Raw genomic sequence first — 24,717 nt, forward strand, 5'->3', positions numbered from 1 at the left:
CCTGAGTAGCTGTGACTACAGGCGCCTGCCATCATGCCCAGCTAATTTTTGTATTTTTTTGTAGAGACAAGGTTTCACCATGTTGCCTAGACTGGTCTCCAACTCCACAGTTCAAGTGATCCACCCACCTTGATCTTCTAAAGTGTTGGGATTTACAGGCATGAGCCACTGCACCCGGCCCATACTGGTATCCTTTGTCTCTAATCAAATTAAAATATAATTTTCATATTTCAACTTTAGGAATTCAAAACAAAAATTTCTACTAGGAATTTCATCAGACAGCTAAGAGTCCTCCAAGAATTATCCAACTAGTAACATTATACGCTGCATGAAAATTATGCAACGAATCCATTATAGAAGTGTCCATAAAACAAGTATGGTTTAGGCATTTAACACTCATTAACCACTCACTAGGGAAGAGGAGAGGAGGACAGCTGGGAGCAAGTAAGTACATACAAAGATGGGAACTCACCAAACAAAAATGGAACATAATCATCCCTGATCTCTTAAGATTTGGGAGAATAATGCATCTACAACTACAACTTTTCTTAGAATACATATAACAAATTCTTGGTCTATTAAAAAACTTCCTGCTAAGAAACATTCCTGAAAACAGGGACGAGGAGCAGGAAGCAGTTGTGAGTTGTGCTGGTATTCCACTCCCTGCTGTTCCATGTCGCACTTTCTTTATTAGATGCAAGTTTTATGCTCTGTGGCTCCATGGTGTCAACAGAGCTTATGAAAATCAAGATTTATTCTCAGTGTCTGATAGTGAATCCTTGACAACAGATAAATAAGAAACAATATGTTCTTAATTTGTCTGACAATGATTCATGAAGCAGAAATATAACTTGATCTTCATAAGCCATGCTTGCTGTTGAATTTCAGACTATTATTCTTTGCCTGTCTCTGCTTTCTTTCCTTCTCCTATCTCCCCCTTAGCCCCATCTTTTCTTCAATATAGAGTTTCACTGAAATTAACATCCATAGAGGAGCTGAAAATTAAAAGGCTAGCATATAACATTAATAGAAGACCCAACCAGTAAGGAGCCCACTAGCCTAATATCTTGTAATTATGGAATAATTGAGCTGACAGTGATATATCTTTTTTGGTTTGGATTTCAAATGGGGACGGGGAGCTTTCCTAAAGTAGAGTCTGTGGGGGAATAGGATGGCTACTATGGGAACAAGGCTATGCTGAATAAGTTGAGTCCTCTCCGAATATATGCTGTCGGTATAGGAAGAAAACTCTTTAAGCCATGGACATGGAATGTTCATGCCTCAGATACAACAAGCCCGACGTACACATGAGCACACACAAATTATGACACATCACTGGCTGCCAGGCCCCAGCTGCCACCTTCCAGTGTCAGGGCCCCTCACTCAGTGCTGTACTGATGGGGAAGGAGGAAAGCAGTGAGGATGGAATCAGAAATGCTTCCAGTTTTATTTCAGACAAGCCCTGACAGGTCTGAAAGCAGAAGGGTGGCCAATAATAAGTGAGATCTGTAAGTTTTTGCCAAAAACCCAGAGGCTGAACCAAAAGTCAGTGGGGGAGAAGGAAGCTATACATCATCCATATTCTCATCGTCAGTTTAAATTTAGAAAATGAGTTGAAAAGAGAGAAGTCCTTGCTCTTTACCTAGACAAGAAAGTCTGAATGGCAGTTCTCTAAATGACAACTTTCATCCTTGTCCTTTGCTGAACTCTACTTCATAATGAATCATGTTATTTGCCAAAGAACACGACCCAGGGGGATGAGCAAGAAAGAAAACCTGAGGTTACAGCAGTTCAGTGCACCAGTGGTGCAGGCCAATTACATGCCAGGCCCTGTGCTGACAGCTGAAGATCCTGAGAGGAGCAACATGCTGCTGCTGCCCTCAGGAACTGACACCCTCCTCGGAAGTCACATGCAGACTGGCTGTTGCAATGCACTGTGGTGGCCGCAGTGCCAGCACAGAGACTGCAGGTATACACAGGTGCTCCTCTAGACCTCAGCCTTCCAGGGAGGCCTCCTGGAGGAGGGCTGACATTTGAGTAAAAGCATTTCAGGGCCTCATTTCCCTGGCTGTACCACCAGAATCGTAAGGTGCTTCTGAGAAGCTGGTGCCCAGGCTTCTTTCAAGAACCAACGAATCAACATTTCTGGAGATCTAACTTTTGAAAAGATTCATGTAGGTGGATTCCGATGAACACAGAATCAGAACTGAAAAAGACTGAGTCAGCCAGTTGAGAGAAGGGTGGGAAAGGGTTTCCAAGGAAGAGAGAGCGCTATGGCAAATGCAAGGGGCCATTACACAGCGAGGTGACTGCTGGGTGGACCTGGAGGGGAAATTAGAGCCAGGTGAGGAGAGCTGATCAGTGCGGCTGGCAGGTGATGTAAAGAAGCCTGAGCTTTCCTGTAGGGGAAGAAGAATCCCAAAAGGTATCAAATGGGGGCAGTTGTGAGGTAACTTTTTTTTATTTTACAAAGATTATTTTGGCAGAAGGATTTAAATGGGGGCAAGACATGAAGTTGAAAAGCCTGTAGATGGTGACATTATAAATTACTATTTTACAAAGAGGAAATATCTATATATTTTAGTGGAAATCTAGAAAATAAACCTTAAGCACCCAATTGAGCAGAAAACAGTTATCAGACTATTTTGCAAACAATGCCTTATATTAGAGATAGCAAAAAGCAAAATATTTCGCACCAAGTTACCTGGGTTCAAACTGTGGCTCTAGCACTTCCTAGCTAAGTGACCCTGTCTAAGTTATTACATCTCTCTGAGCCTCAGTTTCCTCATCTATAAAATGGAGAATGTAGTGCCTAGCTCTCAGGGTTGTTTTGAGAATTAGAGTGAATGACATATAATCTAACTACAATGACTGGCACATGATAAACACAACAGAAATGTTAGCTGTTGCTGTGTTATCCACAATAGCATCATCACAATTAGACAAAATACGTTTGCTCTTCAGTTATGGGGAAAAGTTTCTAGAAAATTCCAAGAATTCCTCTGAATTTGTTTTCAATGTAAAATGTTTTTGATACCTGTCCTGTCCACTCACTGTCCTCAAAATTCCCCATTTTACCAGGTGCTAACCTGTCCTTAACAACTTTTAAAAAAATACTTCCAAAAAGACAAAGTTTAATTTGAAATCACCAGAAATGACTAAGAATGCTATACTTAAAGCTCTCTGTAAACCTGAGAAAAGGACTGCTGAATTCCTGGTGCAATGTCACAGACCAATGTAAATATCCCAGATCTCAAACTCTGGTATTGAGAATCCAGGATGTTTTCTATTATCCCAGCATAGCACTCTTTCATCATTACTTTAAACTTTCATAAGAAAAAGATTTATTCATTTAAATAAAACATACATATTGACAATCTTCCTTCAAGTTCCCTATTTCACTCTTGAATCTAAAGAGAAAAACCACAGTTGGCAGATGAGCTACCAAAGAGGGCCACCTAGTGTAAAATAAGCAGACTGTGATTTATTATTTTGAGGGCTTTAATATAAGAACACGGGGTGAAAGAAGAATATACTATTGAAAGTGACAGTGATATGCCACACAGGTCTATTATACTGAGAGTGGTCGCCAGATGGTCTCCATTTCCCGTGATAACTAAAGAAAAGGTACATAAATGCCAGCAGGCAAATACAGGTCAGATACAAAGAGCCAAATTATGTCAGTGACAGAAATCCTCAAACAGGAGGCTGTGGAATCTATCTTCTCAATGAGATCTTTTAGATAAAATACCTGTTTGTCTGAATGATTTATGCCCAGTGCTGTGTGGAAGCAGCAGGGCAGGATTAGATCACTGGTTCTTGAGCTTTGTATCTGTAATCCTTGCTCTCTTTCCCATTATCCCAAATCATTAAAAACAAACAAAAACTGTAGGTTCATCACCACTATAGTGCATGCCACCATTGGGTACAGTGCCTTGCACACAGTAGGCATGGAGATGAGCAACTATTTTTACCACTCACTAAAGGCTAAGAAAAGAAGAATGATACAGAGGAGAAAGCTCCTATGGCTAAAGATTTCCAAGTGTTACATGACAGGCATCCTGGCCTGTGTAAATACTTTCTTTGAGGCGTTCTCACAATTTATACTTTGACCCTACTGCATACACCATCCTAAAAACTAAAAACTTCAGCATGTGAAACAGAACCTCTTCCCTCTATAGCCCAATGCAGACTCAATTATCCTAGAACAATTGGATAAGCCTAACACTCCTTCCCGAGTAGGCCTTTTTGAATAGGCAACTTACAGAACAGAATGTTTTTCCCCATCAGCGTTCAAAACTTGAAAACCATATTACATTTGCTCAATTGTCCTTATTCCCTTTAAGTGTGCAAGGGAATGGCTCAAAGCTAATTAATGCCTCCCAATGTGAATTACTGTAGCTGTGTGCTCTTTAATCACAATAATGAATCATCTGCCATCCCCCCACCAATCCAACTGCAATAAGTAATCCTCTCCAAATTTTAAATTAATTTTAATCCTTAGACACTCATAAGTAAGTCCTCTGCTTCTTCCCTTATACATAAAGCAACAGTCCACTTCCCTCCAGTGCCACTGCCTCTTCCCTCTTGACTTAGCTGACTGCACAATCGTCACTCTTTTATTTATTTAGCAAAGATGTACTGAGGGCCTATCATATGCCAGGATGAACAAAAACATGCTCTCAAAGAACTTCTAGTCTACTGGGGTATGCAAAGTGAAGTAAAGGCCAGGAAGGAAAACAACACAGAATTTTGATGGGGAGGGGACCAAGGGTGGGGAAGGATGGTCAGGGAAAGTTTCCCCCACATCCAGAAGTCACACCAGAAAGGACATCTAAAGGAACAGCAGAAGATACCAGGCACATGAGAGTAAGGGCTAGAACAGAAGAGCTTCTGGGGGAGGAAGAGCATACACAAAGGCCTGCTGACAGGAGGAGGCCTGGAGAAACGCAAACAGCAGCCCAGTACAGAGGTGCAGAGCGAGAAGAAGAGCCTGTGGTATGAGGCTGGGCAGGCGGGCAAAGCCAGACCACCCAGGGCTTTGCCTGTTCTTTAGAAACTATCTGAAGAGTGACCGGGCGCGGTGGCTCAAGCCTGTAATCCCAGCACTTTGGGAGGCCGAAACAGGCAGATCACGAGGTAAGGAGATCGAGACCATCCTGGCTACCCCGGTGAAACCACGTCTCTACTAAAAAATACAAAAAACTAGCCGGGTGAGGTGGCGGCCGAGTAGTCCCAGCTACTTGGGAGGCTGAGGCAGGAGAATGGCGTAAACCCGGGAGGCAGAGCTTGTAGTGAGCTGAGGTCACGCCACTGCACTCCAGCCTAGGTGACAGAGCGAGACTCCGTCTCAAAAAAAAAAAAAAAAAAAAAAAAAACTATCTGAAGAGCAACTGTAGAGAGTTAAGCTGGGATAGGATGATCATTCAGTCAAAGCATACTTGCTGAGCACTGATATGCCAGGTACTTCCCAGGGACCCAGGAATCAGGAATGGAGAAAACAAACAAAAATCCTGGTCTTCACGGAGTTTACACTCTGATGGGAGAAGACAGATAGTAAACAAGTACATTACATACTATATGCTAAGGAGGAAAAAGACATGAGAGGTTCCAGGCTGAGGAGATGTGCTAGGGACAAGGGGAAGTGGTTGTCTATTTATTCAGGGTAGGTTAAGGAAGGCTTTATTGATAAGATGACATCTGAACAGAGACCTGAAGGAGGTGAGCAATTTGGCTGTATAGACTACCAGGAGAACAATACTGCAGCCAGATAAAATGCACGTGCAAAGGCCCTGGGGCAAGGGCTTGCTTAGTGTCCTGCAGGAGCTGGCATAGAGGCCAATGTTAACAGTCTATGAAACAGTCAGAAACAGGGAGCCAGTTCACATAAGGTGACTGTAACAACATTGTCTTTTACCCTTGAGATAGGAAGGTTTGAGAGGTTTTGTGCAGAAGAGGAATGTAATCTGGCTTCTCTTTAAAAATGATCCCTCTAGATGTGCTGAAAATTGACTAGGGCCCGGGGGATGAATCAGTTGGGAGGTTATGGCTAATAATCTGGACTACAGTGGCGCAGACCAAGTGATAGTAAAAGTGGTCAAAATCTACACAAAACTTAAAACAAATTTACAAGAAAAAGGAAAGAGAAAAGGCCAAAGACACAAATTAGGAAGTAGTGTAAAGATGTATTCAAAGCCATGAGACAGACAGAATGAGATCAGCAGAAGTTGACAGAGAGGAGGTCTGACGACTGAGAACTGGGCCACTCTAATGTTAATAGGTGGGGAGAGGAAGAGAAACAACCAAAGGGGACTGAAGATGAATGGCTGGTGTCGTCACAGTAGATGAAAGGCCAGTGTAGATTTGTTGTGAAGAGACTCCCTTGACTGCAGCATGTAAAATGGATTGAGCAGGGGCATGAGTTGACATAGGAAGACCAGGGTAGGAAGCTGCAAAAATGACTTCACAAAGGCCTGAGATCTGGGCCTCTTGAAGGATTTCTGCCTGAGAGGCTGTCCATCTCTCAGATAGAATTCAAAAATGCCCGTAAGAACAGCAAAGGCAGGCTTTTCAAATATTAGGATACATCCAGGAGAAACCTGGGGACTCCAGGAGCACCCTCCTCTCACGGGAAGATGCTGCACTGCCTTATGTTTTGCATGAACACAACCTTCAGATTCCTATCCTTTGCAATTTAATAAATGTCACTTCTTTCAACTGGGTCTCTATCAATCACAGTGTGTGTGTGTTTGCGTGTCTGTGTGTGTCACACACAGAGAGAGAGAGACAGAGAGAGGAGAGTCTTGCTCTGTTGCCCAGCCGGAGTACAGTGGTGCAACCACAGTTTCTGGGCTCAAGCGATCCTCCCACTTCAGCCTCCCGAGTAAATGGGGCTACAAATGCATGCCACTCTACCAAGCTAGTTTTTTTATTTTATTGTAGAGATAGAGTCTCATTATGTTGTACAGGCTGGTCTTGAACTCCTGGGCTCAAGCAGTCCTCCCAGGTTGGCCTCCCAAAGTGCTGGAATTACAGGCATAAGCCACCATACCTGGCCCTTGTGATGTTTTGATAGTTATGCAGAAATTAAACTGCAGTGGTCCAGGTGAGTAAGGATGGTAAGGAGGATGTGGGTGACAGAAAAAAGGTCATAAGAAAGAGGATAAATTAAAGAAATACTTGAGGAGTAAAACTGTCAGGGCTTGTGAATGGACTGGGATATAGAAAAGGGAGATAGAGAGAGGCATCCAAGATGCCTCCTAGGTTTCTGACATGCAACACTGAATGGGTGGTGCCACCGTTCAATTAGGGAATATTGGACGAGGACCCAGGCAGGAGACTATAAATTCGGTCTTACATGTGTTGAGACATTGAGAAGGCAGCTAGGGCTGGAACTCAGAAGGCAGAGAGAACTGAAGAGATCAGTTTAGAAGTCATCTGCCAGTAAGATGAAACTGATGACATATATTGAAAGGACTGGTAGCAGAGATTAAAAAGAGAACATGGCCTAAGAATGAGTGTTTTAGATATGGACTGTTTATTAGCCATAAGACTAAGATGTGTCTGCAAAGCAGGCTGAGAAAGAGTAGCTAAAGAGGTAAGAGGAAACCCAGCAAAGTGCACCGTGACAGAAGCCAACAAAGCTTGTATTTCAAGGAGGAGGGAGCAGCCATGTTAATGCTGATGGGAGTTGGTATCTGTTAGAATCTGCGTTTAGCTTATTCTTTGTCTTTGTCTTGCCCGCAGATCTGCTGGTCCTGATGATTTCTACCAAAGCATTCTGTGAATATAATTCAAAAAGCCTTCACAGAATTTTATCATTTGTCAACACCATTCTAATAAGCTAGTCAAAAACTTTCTAATATTAAGACAGCAGGGCTGTCAAATTCATTTTGGATAAAACTACACTTCTGGCATTGCAGTGATTTTGGAAAGAACACAGAACTAGAGTCTCTCATCTAATCCTAGTTTTACCTTTCTCTAGATCATGGGCAGGACTCATGCCTTTCTGAGTTTTGGTTTTTGTTCAATGCTGGGGGTAGGGGAGTGGGGTGGGAGGAGAAATGTATGCAGTGAGCAGGTGGGAAACAATAAACTTCCCATCTCTGTAAGATCCTAGAGTTCACAATTAATTTTGTAGGAATACCAGGGGAAATGTGTGTATTTAAAGCAAACATTTTCAAAAGTGGCCTCTATAGGGCCCTAAGACAAATTACTACTTCAAACTATTTAGTTGGTTTGGCGATTTCTCAGGCCAACCAGATACTCTGACACGTATGAAGTGTCAGAGGATATTGAACATGCAATTTATTGTTTTTCTAATGAACAGTGAGATACTAGACAATAGTTCATTTCTCAAAAATGTTCACATTTTCTTATGAATTTAATATTGTCATGAAAAACTCTTTCTTGTCCACCTAAAAACAGTTAACTTTAAATGGTAATCAAACTGTTAATATAAAAAAGAGTACTGCTGATTCCTCAGCACTTATGATGGAACTCAAGAGATACTCATTGAGTGAATAAATGCTAGGCTTAGAAATTCCACTGAAAAATGACATCTAAACAGCCAAGTCACCATATTCTCTCTAGTTCCAATATTTATGTCTCGCATAAACTATTTCCAGGGCTCACAGTTACAAAGATAAAATCCTATTCAAAGCAGAACACACATAAAAACCGTACAGATGCAAAGTTTGAAAGACTTGTTATCTGCTTCAACATAATAAAGACTGCACTAAGTATCTTGTAGTGTACCAATATTTTTCTTTGCCCAATAAAGTATTTGCTTTCTCAATGTCCAATCCTCAAGAGACTTCTCAAAGGTTACTCCTTGTGCCTTAAGAGATCATCATGACCTCCTTCTGGACGTTTTGTTCACTATTTCAGGATATTATTGACTGGTTTTACAGAGTAAAAAAAGTATGCAGCAAATGAAAAAGCTCACGAAAGTTTTATAAAATGAAACCAAAATTAAGAGGCATGGGGACCATTTCACTTTGTTTACAAATCAAACTTGTCTCTGTAACTCCCTTTCAACTCTGCCATGGTCTAACCAAACTAAGTCCCTACTGCCTCTCAGTCTTCTCATTGTTTTATGCCATGCCTTTTTGTTCTGCAGTCCCAGTGTGTGTACTGCCCTTGCATAGACATTTCTTCCCACCAAATCCCAATGGCCAAATCCCAACCGTCTTTAAAGCCTCAAACATCGTTATACCCATGAAGCTTTCTTTGAACTCCACAGATAGAAGAAACCTCGTATTTTCCTAAACTGCACAAGTGCAGCAATTTACCTAGGCTTCTTTACAATATTTAACATGTTCTACCTTGCATTTAGTTATAGTAACTTATGCTTTCTATGGTTCCAGGTTTATACATGTGTATCTATTTACATGTATAAACACATGATATATAGAGAGTATAGTCTTTATTTTGTGGTTATTTATTTAAGCTTTAATCTCTAATAATTTTTAAGCTCCTTGTAAACAGACTTGGTGTCAATTTATCTTTGCTCCTTCCATGAGGCCTAGCTCAATATTTTGCAGAGTAGGCGGTCAGTAAATAAAGGAGTATAAAATGAGCTCTCATTGCGTATGTGCTTTGTATACAATTTGCACAATGAAATGAACAAAGCCATATGATAAGCTAAAGTCACTAAGAGTAAGAAATCAATCACATAGATATATATTTGACCCCTCTAATCTTCACTCTGTTTTACAGCAATCTTATTGGAGGAAGTGATTTAACAAACTCACAGTTAAGTGTCCTTCATGATGATCTGGGAAATGAATGAATAAGTACTCTGTGGCTACCAGTTGCATTATGGAGTCACCTAGGAATTCCATTCTCTGATTGTGGCCTCTGGAAAAAGAAATATCAAAGTAAAGAAATCAATAACCATTTATGGATTTCAAAAAAAACACCCAGAATTTTTAAAAAGGCATGACTTAAAAAGACAATGTGTTCATTTTGTTTTAAAGCACAAAACCAAATACAATTCCCTAAGGACCCTCGATTGAGAAGAGATCTGAGTTAATATAGGTTGAGTTTTAAAGAAGAATAAAGTGAATATTATCTAAGCATTAAACGATTGCCAAAATCAAGACTGGTAAACACTGCCTGGTCAGAAGCTGAAGAGCATAAATTGAAAAATCAAGCATAATACAAACAACAGTCTTGAAAGAAAGCAAACAGGTCCAAGAATTTTCTTTGCTAAACTTATTGAAATATATACTCTGGCCGGGTGCAGTGGCTCATGGCTCTAATCCCAGTGCTTTGTGAGGCTGAGGCAGGTGGGTCACTTGAGCCCAGGAGTTTGAGATCAGCCTGGCAACATGAAGAAACCCCATCTCTACAAAAAAAAAAAAAAAAATACATACATACATACATATATATATAAATTAACCATATATATATATATAAATTAGCCATATATATATATAAATTAGCCGTGTGTGTGTGTGTGTGTGTGTGTGTATATATATATGAATTAGCCAGGCATGGTAGCACACAGCTACAGTCATAGGGGACACAGCTATAGTCCCCAGCTACTCAGGAAGCTGAGGCAGGAAGAGTGCTTGAGCCCAGGAGGTCAAGGGCTGCAGTGAGCCGTAATCATGCCACTACATTTCAGCCTTGGCAACAGAATGAGATCTGTCAGAAAAAAAAGAAAAAGAAAAAGAAAAAGAAATAACATACTCCATTATTCAAAGCTGGAATCCAAATTTAAAAACAAAAAAACCATGATAATCTTTCATCTTTATAGTTTTTAAAGTTGGGAATATTTGGTTTGGAAGAGGGGAGTAAAAAAATGAACAAAAAACAACCCCAAAGAAGTAAAATTTTGCTTATTTTCTTAATTGTTTCACTAGCTCACCTTCAAATCATTCATCTACAGCAGGGGTCAGAAAGCCACATCCAGCCCACGGACTGTTTCTAAGGATAAAGTTTTACTGGAACACAGCCATGTTCACTCATTTCCATTTCATCAGTGGCTGCTTTGATGCTACTACGGCAGAGTCGAACCACTGCACACAGGCCACATGGCCCACAAAACCCAAAATATTTAGTATCTGTCCCTGCTGGGAAAAAGTTTATACTTTCTTCACTTTTCTCTTGCAACTTCACAGGGAAACCAAGATGCATGACAATGGAACCAACAACACTGGATTGGAGCATAACCCCGGGTCCACACTGGGGTCTGTCTGCTCACCCATCTCGCAGTGTGACTTTCCTGGAAATATATTTGAAATCCCAATTCCTTCGAAGGGCATGCTCCAAAGGTCTGGGACTGCCTCGTCTAAATGGTCACATTGGGACAACATGAGAACTTTTCACTCACAGGGTCAGATGGTTAAATCCCACAGTTCTCAATGTGAATGCCCTTGCCAGAAGTCGAACATGAGTAAAAATTACTCCAATTGCTTCTTCAAACTCAGTAAGTTTTTGTAGAACTGGAGAAGTTTCAATAAGTTGTCTATCAGTATTTGGCTCTTGTAGCTACAGGAAAATAGAAATAAATGAAAATCATTTTTTTCACTTTTGGTTATAAGTGTAATGATCAATTCTAGGATGGTGTTTTGTAAAATTCCTTCTCCCATAAGCAAAAATTTCTGAAATGCCAATAAAGCACAGAAGTTCCTTTCTCATCTCTTTGAATGGCAAACAAATCTAATATTTAAAGAAGGTTCAAATAATATTTTCCAATCTTCTATCAAATTTCAAGGCCAAGTACTGTACACAGATAGTTCAGAATCCAAGTATTACACTAACTCTCCAAGGAGATGCAAGCTGAAGAACAGCTGGTAGAGAATATATATATCTAGTAAAACAATGGTTCTCAAACTCTAGCATGCATGTTAAATGCAGTCAGCTGGGCCCTGTCCCCAAGGTTACTGATTTTCTATGTCTGGAATCAAGACTGGGAATCCACCTTCCTGACATGTTCCCAGGTGATGCAGATGCTGCTGGTCTGGGTCTGTCCTTCAAAAACTACTGCATTAAAGTAATTTGACTACTGTGTTTTCTAGGGACCAACCTATTTTGGCAATGAGAATCATTAAAACAGAATTCAATGTACATTGGAGATTATTATATCACTAGACAGGTGGTGCTCCAACAATGAGCCTTTAACAACTGGCAGAGAGCAAATATGAAAAGTGTGATTAAAATGAACATTTGCAACAACTTTGGGCACTCATGTATTAGTAAAACATTTTTAAAGTAAGCTGAATTAATGTCATTTCTTACTGTAAAGCCTCTTATGAGAGTTCAACCACTACTGATTATTCTTATATTTATTTTATATACATATATAAAAATATGTATATGAGGATACATATGCATGTTTACATATATGCATATATCCCAAAGTAAAACGAAATAAAAGCAAAGAATAGTAAGAATTCTTAAACCATCCGGGGAAATAGGTGTCATCACCATAAGTAGGGCTTTTAAATTCCAAAATCTTGATTGAAAAGCTATCACATTGTACTCATTTTTAAATTTATAGTAGGTTTTATACACTCTGAATTGAAGCTTTAAATTTCTAAGATCCAGATCAGATTATACTTTAACAATGTTAATTTAGTATTTGTTCTACTTTTTTAGTATCCTCAGATTTGCTTCCATACTATTAACACTTTCCCTGCAATAGCAAGTGTGTAGATACACTGGAGTCAACATTTTACACTTTGAATATCACCTTTTGGTGGTGGTGGGGCATCCATAACTACACAGTAGCTCTTCCTTCCTCGTTGAGGGAGGATGACTCCCAGTGCTCCCCCTACCCCTTTCCAGACCACATAAACACAATGCATGGGTTCATTCTACTATTGTTCCAAAGTTTCCCAGGTCTGACACCTCAGCTTAAAGGCATAATGCCACTGAAGATAATCAAAAGATAAAAGTGGGAGAGGAAAAAAAGGCAAAGGAAAGTAACATGAATAGTTGGAGTCATAAAGCTCACTGCAGACAGGGAGGTCATACTTACTTGGAGTGGGTGGAGAGGATAATTGAGCCAGACTTCGCGCAGGTCCTGGAAAATGGAGTGATGCCTTTAATGCTCAAGGGAGCCATTTAACGCACTCTAGAGTACTAAATAAAATGTCTTTATTTGAAATACTGAACTATTTCAGAAGCTGACTCCACTTATGGCAAATTCAGTAGTGCTGGCAAACTAATTTTTTTAAAGTGTATTCACCACTCAAACTGCCTGTAGTGGCTCTAATTAGCCTATTAAGCTAGGGGGAAAAAGAGCCACCTCTAGTCCCACAAGTCAGACACCTTTTAAAACTAAGTTACACATTTGCTTAACCTAATACACTGCACTAAGCTGCTCTTTTAATCATATTTTTTTCTTACCATTATCCAGAAATGTGCATCAGCTGTGCCTTTTGTAATTAAAAATAATTTCAAATGTCCTTTATTTTAGGCACTAATTCATTATCATCTGAGCTATTTTAAGATGGAGTGGAAAAGGCCCCACATCATCTTCACAAGATCTTACGTTTATGAGATCATGCTTTTACAGTGGGTCACTACAAATCCTCACTTGAACTACTGGAATGAGTGAATTTTATGGAAACGCCTAGTACATTACTTTATCCACTGAGTTAAATCTACAGGCAGTTATAAGGAGAACTTCCTCAGGATTAAAGTGCTTTTCCTTTAGTTTCAGACTCTAGGGAGTCTCTGACTGAATTTACTTGCCGACCTTGATGTTAGATTTCTGAAATAAATAACAAAAAAATTCTTTAAGAGGAAACTTGTTTTTTTTTTTTTTTTTTTTTTAGAGGGGAAGAAGTATAGGAAAATTTAGTACCACTTGTAACACACAGGGTGATAAAGTAAAATACCTAGTATTTCTTGTACTACTGATATCTTAATAAAATACACTCAGGATTTTTTAAATAATATTTTTTAAAAGCACTTAAACATCAAACTTTCTTTGGGGCACTTTAAAGGACTTCTCTTAACCAATTCAGAAATCTTTCCTTTGAAATCTCTGTAGTGCAAATTATATTGATTGTTCTTACCTTCTTACAACTTTCTCTCAATACTTTTTTTCTTCCTCCTTTTACCCTAAGTGGACATTTATCAAACTTCAGCCCCTTGCCTGACCTATTCATTACCATTTCCACTGGAGAATTCCACTATTTTCAATGCTTTACTACTTCAGTTTGGATTACTCATTCATTTCTGCTGCAGCACTGACGTCTTACCTAAGCTCCCAGTCCATAACTCTAAATATCACATGGGCACCTATTACCCCATATGGAACATGACCAAATGATAACTTTTCACCTTTCTCCTTAAACTAGAGCAGCTGTTACAGAAGATGGCAGGCTCAGGAGTCAGGCTGCCTGGGTTCAATCCTGATTCCATCTTGGCAAATCACTTAACCTAAGCTTCCATGTCCTCAAGCTGAAGACAAAGATAATTGTAGGACCTACTCGAGCTGTTCTCTGACGAACACCCTGAGCAATGCACTCAAAGTATTAAACCCAGAGCTGGCCCACAGAAAATACTACTGTTAATAATGATGACAACAACAACAATGATAAACAGCTATCTCTTCCAACCAACCCCAGTCTCCAAGGCTCAAAATTCCCAGGGATCTTGATTCACCTTTCTTCTATCGCCTTCATGTCTTATACTCAAACAAGACTTTGATTTCTCCTTTCATGTCTGCTGCCACCCATCTTGGTGTAATCGCATAACACCCCATGACCAGACTAATGCACCTGTCCATTTCCTCTCTTCTACCCCGTAGACACTGAGATAGGGTTCTGCTGCACCTTGGTGTCAGTGGAAATATATTGAAAAGATCTAGACTGGAACCCCAGTGCTACCATTTATTAGCTCAAGGACCTTAGGCAAGGTCTCTACCTTTAGCTGGCTCTTCTGGAAAATATTCTGATCAGGTCATTTGTTCATGCAACATGTTTTTACTGAATATCTAGCCCTGTCCTAAAGGGGCCTACTGAGAAAGAATGAAGGTAAATAAGTGCAATTTAATACATTGTGGTAAGTCTCATAATAATGAGATAAAAACATGTAAGTGCTAGGAAAACTGCCTGTAGGTGTCACATAAAGCTTCAAAGAGGAGATGACTCTTCAGATGTGTCTTGAGAATATGAAGATTTTGGCCAATCAGTAGAGAGTGAGAATCAAAAACGGGGCACCAGAAACATACAAATAAGAAGTCTTAAAGTACACAGGCACGAAAAGGTGATTCCTAGTGAATGACACAAAGAGGGATTTAAAAAACAGCTGAGAGTCAGATTATGAAAATTATTAAATGCTATGTTATGTAGTATATAGAGCTTGGGAAGCTGTAACCAAAGATTTTAAGCAAGAAAGGCCATAACCAAATCTGCACATTGAAAAGAAGATAACACTAAATGTGGTATGAATGATGGACTGGAGCAGTGGGAGATAACAGCTGGTTAAAGAGTTCAAGTGAGAAATGAGGAGGACAAAAATGAAAGCAGTAGGGTAGCAATTCAAGAAATATTAGGGTCACAATTGATAGAATCTTGCAATTGATCAGATAAGAGGAGAAGAAAGCTTAGGGACAAAAATAAATCCTAAGGTTTCTGGTTTAGAAGATAAAAATAAGGAAAGAGGAACATGTTTGGGGGTTAAAAGTGATGGGTTCAATATTACACATGTTGAAATGAGGTATCTGTGGAACACCGATGAGAAGGTGCCCAGGGGCAACTTGAAAAGACACTTTTTCCTATTTCTGGAGCTCCAGAGAAAAGGCCTGAGTCAGAGGTACTGGTACAGATGTGTAAAGAAAAAAGGTGTGGAAAGCAGGGCACAGGAAAAATCACATTAACACCACTCTATCTTTCTAAGCGGGCTATTAACATAATCAAAATGAAACAATGGATCTGAATGTACTGGGTCAAACAAGAAGAGTTACACAAAGACCAAAATACAAAACCAGCAACACTGGGGCTGAAAGAGTAAAACTCAGTTCAGGGTGAAAAAGAAAAAACTAGCCCTGCTGTTTACAAGGCTGAGCAGACAGGCATAGATAAAGCCAGCAGCAAAGTGAACAGGAAACAATGTTTCCCTCAAGGTCTTGCAGCTGCTGAAAAATGCCATTATGACCCTCTGACTAAGGATCACTGCAGACACTCAATCTCCAAGCTGCCCTTGGCTTGTGACAGCACCCAATCCCAGAGTGATCTCTTGCTGCTCCTAAACTGGCCACAGCCAAGAACCTCCTGAGAATTATTCAGCACTAGCCCAGGCCTCACAAAGGATGTCTCTCTCCACCCCTACAACACAGCCAATCCACCTGACTTTGTTGCCTACAGGTTTGTCCCTGGCTGTCTTTGGCTGATTAGGCTTTCATGACGCCTTATTCAAAAAAGAAGTACATTGGTTCACTAACATCTCTCACATGCTACAACTAATAGGTGGAAACCAAAATGGAGATGTCAAATGAGTTAGTGTCCAAGTTTGTGTACTTCAAAATGCTAGAGGAAAACCCATACATTTTGAGCCTTGTACAGTTTCACAAAAGACATACTAAAACAAATTCTGAATCTCAACCACCCCATTTGTAAGATAATATTCAGACTCTGCTTTTAATCCAGTCATTTACTCACTTCACTCTTCTAACAAATACGTATTAAACGCTGCACATGCCAGCATTGCACTAGGTACTGGAAACACAAGATAAGCTCACTAAGTAGACAACTGGGAGAGAGGCAGTTTAAAGAGAAAAGAATCTAAACACCGACTGATGCAATTAAAGACGACAAGTAGAAAACTGCAGCAAAACAGAACAACAGAACACAGTGGACTGGGGATGCAGGTAAGATGGGAGAAGGGGACAGGGAAGAGGTCAGGGTGGGGGAGGGAGTCTAAAGGGTCTGGTGGACACAGAGGCAAGATGGCAGGAAGGAAAAAGAGCAAAGAGGTTGCTGAAACGACCCACAAAAGGTGAAGGCCAGAACAAAGAAAATTTAAGATTTGAGAAAAGGCCTTAAAACACAAACCATCTGGTACAGATGCAAATCAAGATGCACATGTGTTTAGATGTGCAGGACAAAAATGGGGGACACAGAACATCTCTAGATAATCTTCCCATAAGGAGGAAATTCACACATAAAAATCATCACATATCTCTAGAAAAACAAATACAAAAATCAAATTCTCAGATATGAACATTGTCCAGGTCATATTTTCCAAAACTATTGATCCTTTTTTAAAAAAACTACCCAAAGTAATACAGTAATAACGTCTGACAGCCATTTAAGCTGAAGGTTTCACAGAGGCTTAAAACTGGCTTCCCGTGTACTTTATTGCTCCACGAGGGCTATTTCATTCAATTATAATGACATTTCAATTTGGAATACAGAGTTGCTTCTCCCTTTAAATGTTAAATTGACTTGTTTTGGTGCAGAAAGCATCCAGAGTGCTCTATTATATGCAGGATTAAAAAGGTATCTCTGGCAATATTAATAGCTTAATATTTAAGTTAACAACAGAAACTATTTTAGAATCTATCATTTTTTCTTAAACTATAATTTGCTTTTTAAACAAGTACTTTCATATTTATGACAAACCCACAGCCAATATCATACTGAATGGGCAAAAACTGGAAAAATTCCCCTTGAAAACTGGCACAAGACAGGGATGCCCTCTCTCACCACTCCTATTCAACATAGTGTTGGAAGTTCTGGCTAGGGCAATCAGGCAAGAGAAAGAAATCAAGGGTATTCAGTTAGGAAAAGAAAAAGTCAAATTGTGCCTGTTTGCAGATGACATGATTGTATATTTAGAAAATCCCATTGTCTCAGCCCAAAATCTCCTTAAGCTGATAAGCAACTTCAGCAAAGTCTCAGGATACAAAATTAATGTGCAAAAATCACAAGCATTCTTATACACCAGTAACAGACCAATAGAGAGCCAAATCACGAATGAACTTCCATTCACAATTGCTTCAAAGAGAATAAAATACCTAGGAATCCAACTTACAAGGGATGTAAAGGACCTCTTCAAGGAGAACTACAAACCACTGCTCAGTGAAATAAAAGAGGACACAAACAAATGGAAGAACATACCATGCTCACAGATAGGAAGAATCAATATCATGAAAATGGCCATACTGCCCAAGGTAATTTATAGATTCAATGCCATCGCCATCAAGCTACCAATGAGTTTCTTCACAGAATTGGAAAAAACTGCTTTAAAGTTCATATGGAACCAAAAAAGAGCCCGCATCTCCAAGACAATCCTAAATCAAAAGAACAAAGCTGGAGGCATCATGCTACCTGACTTCAAACTATACTACAAGGCTACAGTAACCAAAACAGCATGGTACTGGTACCAAAACAGAGATATAGACCAATGGAACAGAACAGAGTCCTCAGAAATAATACCACACATCTACAGCCATCTGATCTTTGACAAACCTGAGAGAAACAAGAAATGGGGAAAGGATTCCCTATTTAATAAATGGTGCTGGGAAAATTGGCTAGCCATAAGTAGAAAGCTGAAACTGGATCCTTTCCTTACTCCTTATACGAAAATTAATTCAAGATGGATTAGAGACTTAAATGTTAGACCTAATACCATTAAAACCCTAGAGGAAAACCTAGGTAGTACCATTCAGGACATAGGCATGGGCAAAGACTTCATGTCTAAAACACCAAAAGCAATGGCAGCAAAAGCCAAAATTGACAAATGGGATCTCATTAAACTAAAGAGCTTCTGCACAGCAAAAGAAACTACCATCAGAGTGAACAGGCAACCTACAGAATGGGAGAAAATTTTTGCAATCTACTCATCTGACAAAGGGCTAATATCCAGAACCTACAAAGAACTCAAACAAATTTACAGGAAAAAAACAAACAACCCCATCAAAAAGTGGGCAAAGGATATGAACAGACATTTCTCAAAAGAAGACATTCATACAGCCAACAGACACATGAAAAAATGTTCATCATCACTGGCCATCAGAGAAATGCAAATCAAAACCACAATGAGATACCATCTCACACCAGTTAGAATGGCGATCATTCAAAAGTCAGGAAACAACAGGTGCTGGAGAAGATGTGGAGAAATAGGAACACTTTTACACTATTGGTGGGATTGTAAACTAGTTCAACCATTATGGAAAACAGTATGGCGATTCCTCAAGGATCTAGAACTAGATGTACCATATGACTCAGCCATCCCATTACTGGGTATATACCCAAAGGATTATAAATCATGCTGCTATAAAGACACATGCACACGTATGTTTATTGTGGCACTATTCACAATAGGAAAGACTTGGAATCAACCCAAATGTCCATCAGTGACAGACTGGATTAAGAAAATGTGGCACATATACACCATGGAATACTATGCAGCCATAAAAAAGGATGAGTTTGTGTCCTTTGTAGGGACATGGATGCAGCTGGAATCCATCATTCTGCGCAAACTATCGCAAGAACAGAAAACCAAACACCGCATGTTCTCACTCATAGGTGGGAACTGAACAATGAGATCACTTGGACTCAGGAAGGGGAACATCACACACCAGGGCCTATTATGGGGAGGGGGGAGGGGGGAGGGATTGCATTGGGAGTTATACCTGATGTAAAGGACGAGTTGATGGGTGCTGACGAGTTGATGGGTGCAGCACACCAACATGGCACAAGTATACATATGTAACAAACCTGCATGTTATGCACATGTACCCTAGAACTTAAAGTATAATAATAATAATAATAAAAAAAAGAAAGAAATACCGGATCATTAAAGAGCAAGCGTCCAAATAGCTGCTTGGCTTCCTCCAGGCTTCCCTCCAAGTAAACAGCTCCTAGATGAAAAACAGAGAACGCCAAAAGAGAGTCTCCATCAACAGTCAAAGAAAATGACCTATCTCTATAAAAAGCAAAAACGCAAGCCAAAAACCACTCCCAGAAAACAAATCAACATGTTCAGAAGCAATTGTCTTAAAGGTGACATATTTCCTCTTTTTGCTATGCTTTGTGTTACAAATTAGACTGAAATAATACGAAATTCAATTTACTAAAATCTAAATCTAATATTGTAAGTAAAAGAGGCCAAATATTAACTATCATGAAGGGTAAAGGTATAAACCTTACTAAGGGAACAATGCACAAATATTGGACTTTAGTAAAGAAAATGTTCAGTTTTATTTTATGTATTTATACTTTACGTTTCAGATCAAATATATATAGATACTTAAGGGGGAAAAAAAAACCTGATAGACAAAACCTGAGTCTAGATCAATGAAGACATCTGCAAATAAAATATCAGAGGAAGCTTTACCTTTAATTTGGAAGCATTGGGCACACACACTCATGAATCATAACCAGGAAGTACTATGGTAACATTTTAACTGGTATCAATTACAATGGAGTAGTCATATTTTCTTGAAATCAAATGTTTACACTTGTCTTCAGAAAGGCTGCTTTTCCATGTAAAATGTTAAGGCACTTAGTTGCCAGGGCTTTTGACAACTAAAGACATTTATTATTTATTGACAGTTGTAACAATGATAGTCAAAGTACAGTGGTAGTAACTGTTGTGGTTGGGGAACCACTTATGTCCTGGGTACCATGCAAAGCATTTCCACATTCTTATCTTCACTAGCATGGGGTACCTCAGTCGGAAGCCGTTAGAAAAGACTTAGAGGATTTAGGTTTATATTAGTTGATTTGGGGGGACAGCTTAAGGAAGTAGAACTTTGCTCTGGATTGGATGCTGCCGGAATCAGATATTAAGATCATTACGACAACTCTGCAAGGTAAGTGACACCATCTCCATCTCACAATCTCACAGATGGGGAAACTGAGGATCAAAGAGATTAGGTAGCTTGCCAAAGACACAGATCTGATAAATGATGGAACAGGAAATTGAATCATGTCTGACTGGTTCTGGAGGCAATGGTAACACCAACTGTCAAAAATATTATGTGTATAGAGCAAAGTAATTCCATGCGACAAATTCTTTGAAAATAGACATATCTGTGAAAAACAGACATAGCTGTGAAAAGACTGCGGATAATTATTAAACATTCTCTTGCCACTATCATAAGCATGAAACTACAATGAGAAGCTTTTATATTCATTTTCAAAGGAAGAGGGCAAAAATGATAAGAACAAAGCCCTTTGAAAGCTAAAATGTACTTGATCATTACCTTAAAAAAAAAATCAAATTGTCAATCTACTGTAACATTTCACTGTAAAGCAAACATACTTGCAATCACCAGCTAATTAACTCTTCATAACTTTCCTGTACCAATGGCTAATTCTGGTTACAGTCAAAAAGAAGCCAAGGAAGTAAAGTGCCTGAGTGAGGAGTGAAATGTCAACATCAGTCTTGCTTCAAGTGAATCAATAACAGTTATACAGACTCAAACCCTGGGTAGGGTTTTTAAAATGTGGTGTTTTCAAGATGTTTAAAACAGAAATATTACAAATAGTTTAATCAAAAGCAACAATGGAGTCTCTCAGCAACCTAATCTGTTCATTTATGTATGTGATCCTGACTCAAATCTGGAAAGTAATCCATCTCCATATTAATTCACCTCATTTCAATTCATGAAATGCTAAGCATCTACATGACATCAAGACACCAATTCAGGCAGTAAGAATGGAAAAAAAAAAAAAAAAAAAAAAAGAGGCATGTTCACTGCTCTGAAGGAACTGAAATAACTATAAGGTGGTAGGTGTCATACTAGGAACATCCTGTACTTTGGGAACAAGTAATTCTGTCCCAAGTTTCCACATAAAATTTTATGTGCTCTCCAGACTGTTTAGACATGCAAGAAAGTAGACTATGAAGAGAGAAATTACCTATTAATGCTTCAAAACAATTGGCCATTGCATGTCGAAGGTCCGATTCTCTACAAAGGTCAGGCCCGTGAGCATACAGCATAAATCGATCCAGTTCAAGTTTCTACAAAATTCACAATGACAAAATGTAAGAAAGTTTGCCAAAATCTTAACTATAGGAACTCCCCATCTCTTGCAGAGGGTTGGTGTGGAAACGAGATAGGGGCAGGGGAATGGTTACAAATCCATATGAGTATATTAAGAGACAGTTTAGTTTAACATGCATTAGAAGTCCTATAAATACAGCTCAGTTTTCACCAACTCAATTCTTTCCCAAACAGGCTTCTACAACCTCCAATAGTTCAAGCAGGGTTCAGAATTGATCAGATCTGAACTTTCCAATTCCAAGTTCAGACCAAGCACTAGCCCAGGCTGGAATAAGACTCTGCTATGAGACCATAATCCCCTGGGTTCATCCAATATGCCTATGGAGAGAATTACAAACCTAACACAAACTTCTGAAAGTCAGTTTTACATCTTTGACTCAAGTCATGTGGTACTGACAATGTCAGCACCATAAAACACAGATTTTTTTTTTTTTTTTTTTTTGAGACGGAATCTGGCTCTGTCGCCCAGGCTGCAGTGCAGTGGTATGATCTTGGCTCACTGCAACCTCCACCTCCCGGGTTCAAGAGATTCTCCTGCCTCACCCTCTCGAGTAAATGGGACTACAGGCACCCGCCACCACGCCCAGCTAATTTTTGTATTTTTAGTAGAGACAGGGTTTCACCATGTTTGCCAGGCTGGTCTCAAACTCCTGACCTCAGGTGATGCAGTCACCTCAGCCTCGCAAACGGCTGGGATTACAGGCGTGAGCCACCACACCTGGCCCAAAATAGATTTTTATGCGGTAGAGTGAGGATCCTCAGAAGACTTCAAAATGCCTTACACTTCTAAATCTTTATTTTTATTTTTATTTTTTGTGAGGATTTGGGGACCCCGATATCTCTGCACTTGTGTCCCCCTTATGAGGTTTCCATACTCATCTCTCTGTGGGTTCAGTGAGACCTTCTGAGCAATGAATTGGATTGATCTTAAGGGCTTTGAAAATAGCACTCGTAGTGCTTTGTGTTTCCTTTTCTGATTTGGCCTCAAAAGAGTTTAGAGCCAAATTTGTAGCCCAGTTCTAGGTGTAGGACTGATGAATATGTCAGTGTGTACTAACTTTACCTCTGGATTCATTTCACTATCTTACTCATAATTTTCCTTTACTTTGATCTCTGTGGCTGCTTATTTCTTATCCCATGGCATTATAACATACAAATCAATTCCAGCCTTTTAGAACTAGACACAACGTGAAAGAATATTTTTTATACAACTCCTGAGATTGAATAAATGGAAATCATAATTCTTTCCATAAAAAAGAGACAAACATTGCATAAATATGCAATAAATCCATTTCCTTTACCATGTAATTCAATTCAATAAATACTAAGCAATAACATGCCACATAACATGGAACAACTCACAAGTCAATGAACAGCCTAGGACAATATGAGTTCCACCAGTCCTCAGACAAAAGACATAGATTTTGTGTGTCTCAGTATGTATCTTAAATATCCATATTAACTCATAATGGAAAAAGACAAAGACAATAAAAATAAGACATATATGCTGTAGTATTTTGTACTGTTTGAAATCCGTGATTATAAAATATACTCAAATGAGTTTTGACTACCACAAATGCAATAGCAGAAAATATCTTTTTAAAAATTGATCCCAAAGTGCAAGAGTTTATACTAGAATATGTAAATTTCATCTGTTTCACAACTTCACTGGGAAAATCTAATTGTTTGCTACCTCTGGAGCCCTGCTTGCGAGCAGACTGCAAGCCATTTTATCTTATAAACATCTACTGTATTCTGGAGTGCTGCAATGTGAATTTCCTTACTTCTTCTAGTCTCTACTCTATATCCTTATTTTTCCATGTAGGCATTAGTACAACTTTTTTTTTTTTTTTGAGGCAGAGTCTTGCTCTGTTGCCCAGGCTGGAGTGCAATGGCGCGATCTAGGCTCAATGCAAGCTCCACCTCCAGGGTTCACGCCATTCTACCTCAGCCTCCGGAGTAGCTGGGAGCAGCTGGGACCACAGACACCTGCCACCATGCCCGGCTAATTTTTTTGTATTTTTCAGCAGGGACAAGGTTTCACCATGTTGGCCAGGATGGTCTCGATCTCCCGACCTCGTGATCCGCCTGCCTCGGCCTCCCAAAGTGCTGGGATTACAGGCGTGAGCCACCGTGCCTGGCATCAGTACAACTTTTAAAAAGAATAGAGTGGTATACTACTGTTTATGTGTTAAAATGTTCATTAGTCTGGAAGGTGACCTAGAGCTTTCATTAGATTCTCAAAGGGGGTCAACAATTCTCCATCAATTCCCTCCCCTCCCAAATGGTTAAGGACTACTGGTCTAGACAGAAGAAAGGTGGGACTGCCACAGGCTTCTGCTGCAGCCAATGGGTGCTGAGTACTATGGGAATGGCAAGTCTTGGGCTTGGTGGAAGAAGACCACATAGAAACCCCTGAAGGGAGAAACTAGCCACCTCTGTCATTAGTCATGGCTTTGTACAGCACCCAATGGGTTATATAATAGCTTCTGTTTCGTGCTACGGCAATTCCCTACACTTCGTAAATATTCTCCCTATAAGTGTTTGAAAAATAATTATGCCATTCCATTACATCCTAAACTAAAAACAATAAGGAAAGGAGTGACAACCTACTTATTAATATGTATTTCCAGTGGCATTTACGTGAATGATCAGGAAGCATTGTGACAATTAAATCAACCAATCACTTAAGCAGTTTTACATAGAGTTGTGAAATTTCATTCATTGTGAGCCTG

General features: G+C 39.5%; 1 protein-coding gene across 1 annotated transcript in view; it reads right to left on the minus strand.

Moving 5' to 3' along the window:
- The window catches only part of DROSHA (drosha ribonuclease III), a 136,538-nt gene that overhangs the window by 11,035 nt on the left and 100,786 nt on the right, over window positions 1-24,717 (minus strand). Inside the window, exons 25-29 of the mRNA XM_025388491.1 lie at window positions 21,837-21,939; window positions 19,761-19,831; window positions 12,992-13,036; window positions 11,342-11,499; window positions 9,756-9,861 (exon numbers count right to left, since the gene is read on the minus strand). Of these exons, the coding sequence (XP_025244276.1) occupies window positions 9,756-9,861; window positions 11,342-11,499; window positions 12,992-13,036; window positions 19,761-19,831; window positions 21,837-21,939 (483 nt within the window). The remainder of the gene's footprint in view (window positions 1-9,755; window positions 9,862-11,341; window positions 11,500-12,991; window positions 13,037-19,760; window positions 19,832-21,836; window positions 21,940-24,717) is intronic.

The sequence above is a fragment of the Theropithecus gelada genome, chromosome 6 (genome assembly GCF_003255815.1).
Source record: "Theropithecus gelada isolate Dixy chromosome 6, Tgel_1.0, whole genome shotgun sequence".
Taxonomy (NCBI): domain Eukaryota; kingdom Metazoa; phylum Chordata; class Mammalia; order Primates; family Cercopithecidae; genus Theropithecus; species Theropithecus gelada.